Here is a 1,134-nt window from a genome sequence, read left to right as displayed (position 1 = left end):
GGGCACCGACATGTCCTGGGAGGCCATGGGCGGGAGGCAGGAGGCCGCCCCATCCGGCGGGGGCTGAGTCTTGCGGGTGCGGGTGGGGCCTGAACCAGGGCAGCTGTGCTGTCAGGTGAGGGATTCCTACCTGGGAAGGAGCCCAGGTCGCTGACCTCTGCGCTCCCTCCAGCTCAGAAATCCCCGGGTCCCCAGCCCCGTGCAATGCAGCAGGGTCCCCTAAACACTGCAGCCCTCTCCTGCCCGGCCCGGCTTCCCTGTCCGCCCCCCTTCCCGCCCACCTGTCATGGAGGCTCTTTTCCAGATGCCCCCTCCTGCTCAGCGCCCCCGCCCCCCCGGTCGAGCGAGGGCCCCCTCACCTTCTTAGGCTGCAAGAGGACGCTGCTGAGCCCCGTCAGGCTCAGGGCCCGCACCAGCTGGTTGGGGTTGTGCAGGCCCAGGGTCAGGAACTGGTTCATGACTTTCCGAGACACGTAAAGGGTGAGCTCTTGACTGGTGAGAAACTGAGCCGGTGGGTACCGTCAGGCCACCAGTTACTTGCGGCCGCAGCACAGCATGGGGTGGGGGGGTGGGGAGGGAAGCCCAGCTCCCTGCCCTTCCTAAGGGCCCGGGGCCGGGGAGGGCAGAGGAGCGGCTGACCTCTGTGATGATGAGGATGGCCACGATGTTGTCTCGCTCCTCTGAGCTCTTCAGGCAGATGACCGCCTGCCCCAGGACCGCATTGACCTCGCAGTCATAGTGGGCCATGGCCCTGTCACAGGCAGAGGCCGCCGCTGGGCCCCGAGGGCTTCGCCCTGGGCCAGGGACCCTCCTCCCCCCGCAGACCTGGCTCACCCGGGGAGATGGCCCAGGAGGCTGAGTCTGAAGTGCAGAGTCCCGGGTGGGGTGTCCGCGGGGGACCCATCAGGGGTGCAGTCGGGGCCAGGCCCCGCCCAGGCGTGGTGCTTACCTGGCCAGCAGGGTCACCCCCTCCGTGTAGGTCTCCGCGCGCCCGAAGAGCTCCCAGCCCCTCAGCAGCTTGAGGTAGGCAAACACCTCCCAGTAGTTGGTGGTCCAGAAGAGGCCCTTCAGCGCCTCCAGGCACATGCTGGGGGCCGGGAGGGGGGGTGCGGGGCGCGGGGCGAGAGGCTCAGT

At 68.7% G+C, this 1,134-nt stretch overlaps 1 protein-coding gene across 1 annotated transcript in view; it reads right to left on the bottom strand.

Annotated features, from left to right (window-relative positions):
* Nucleotides 1–620: 620 nt before the first annotated feature.
* LOC102250930 overlaps nt 621–1,134 on the bottom strand; it is an 8,013-nt gene continuing 7,499 nt past the window's right edge. The window contains exon 9 of the mRNA XM_014539978.1: nt 621–1,087. Coding sequence (XP_014395464.1) covers nt 946–1,087 — 142 coding nt within the window. The 3' untranslated portion in view covers nt 621–945. The remainder of the gene's footprint in view (nt 1,088–1,134) is intronic.

This window comes from Myotis brandtii, unplaced genomic scaffold (assembly GCF_000412655.1).
Source record: "Myotis brandtii unplaced genomic scaffold, ASM41265v1 scaffold2325, whole genome shotgun sequence".
NCBI lineage: Eukaryota > Metazoa > Chordata > Mammalia > Chiroptera > Vespertilionidae > Myotis > Myotis brandtii.
Note: the sequence above shows the minus strand (reverse complement) of the source record. Positions and strands in the feature narration are given on the sequence as shown.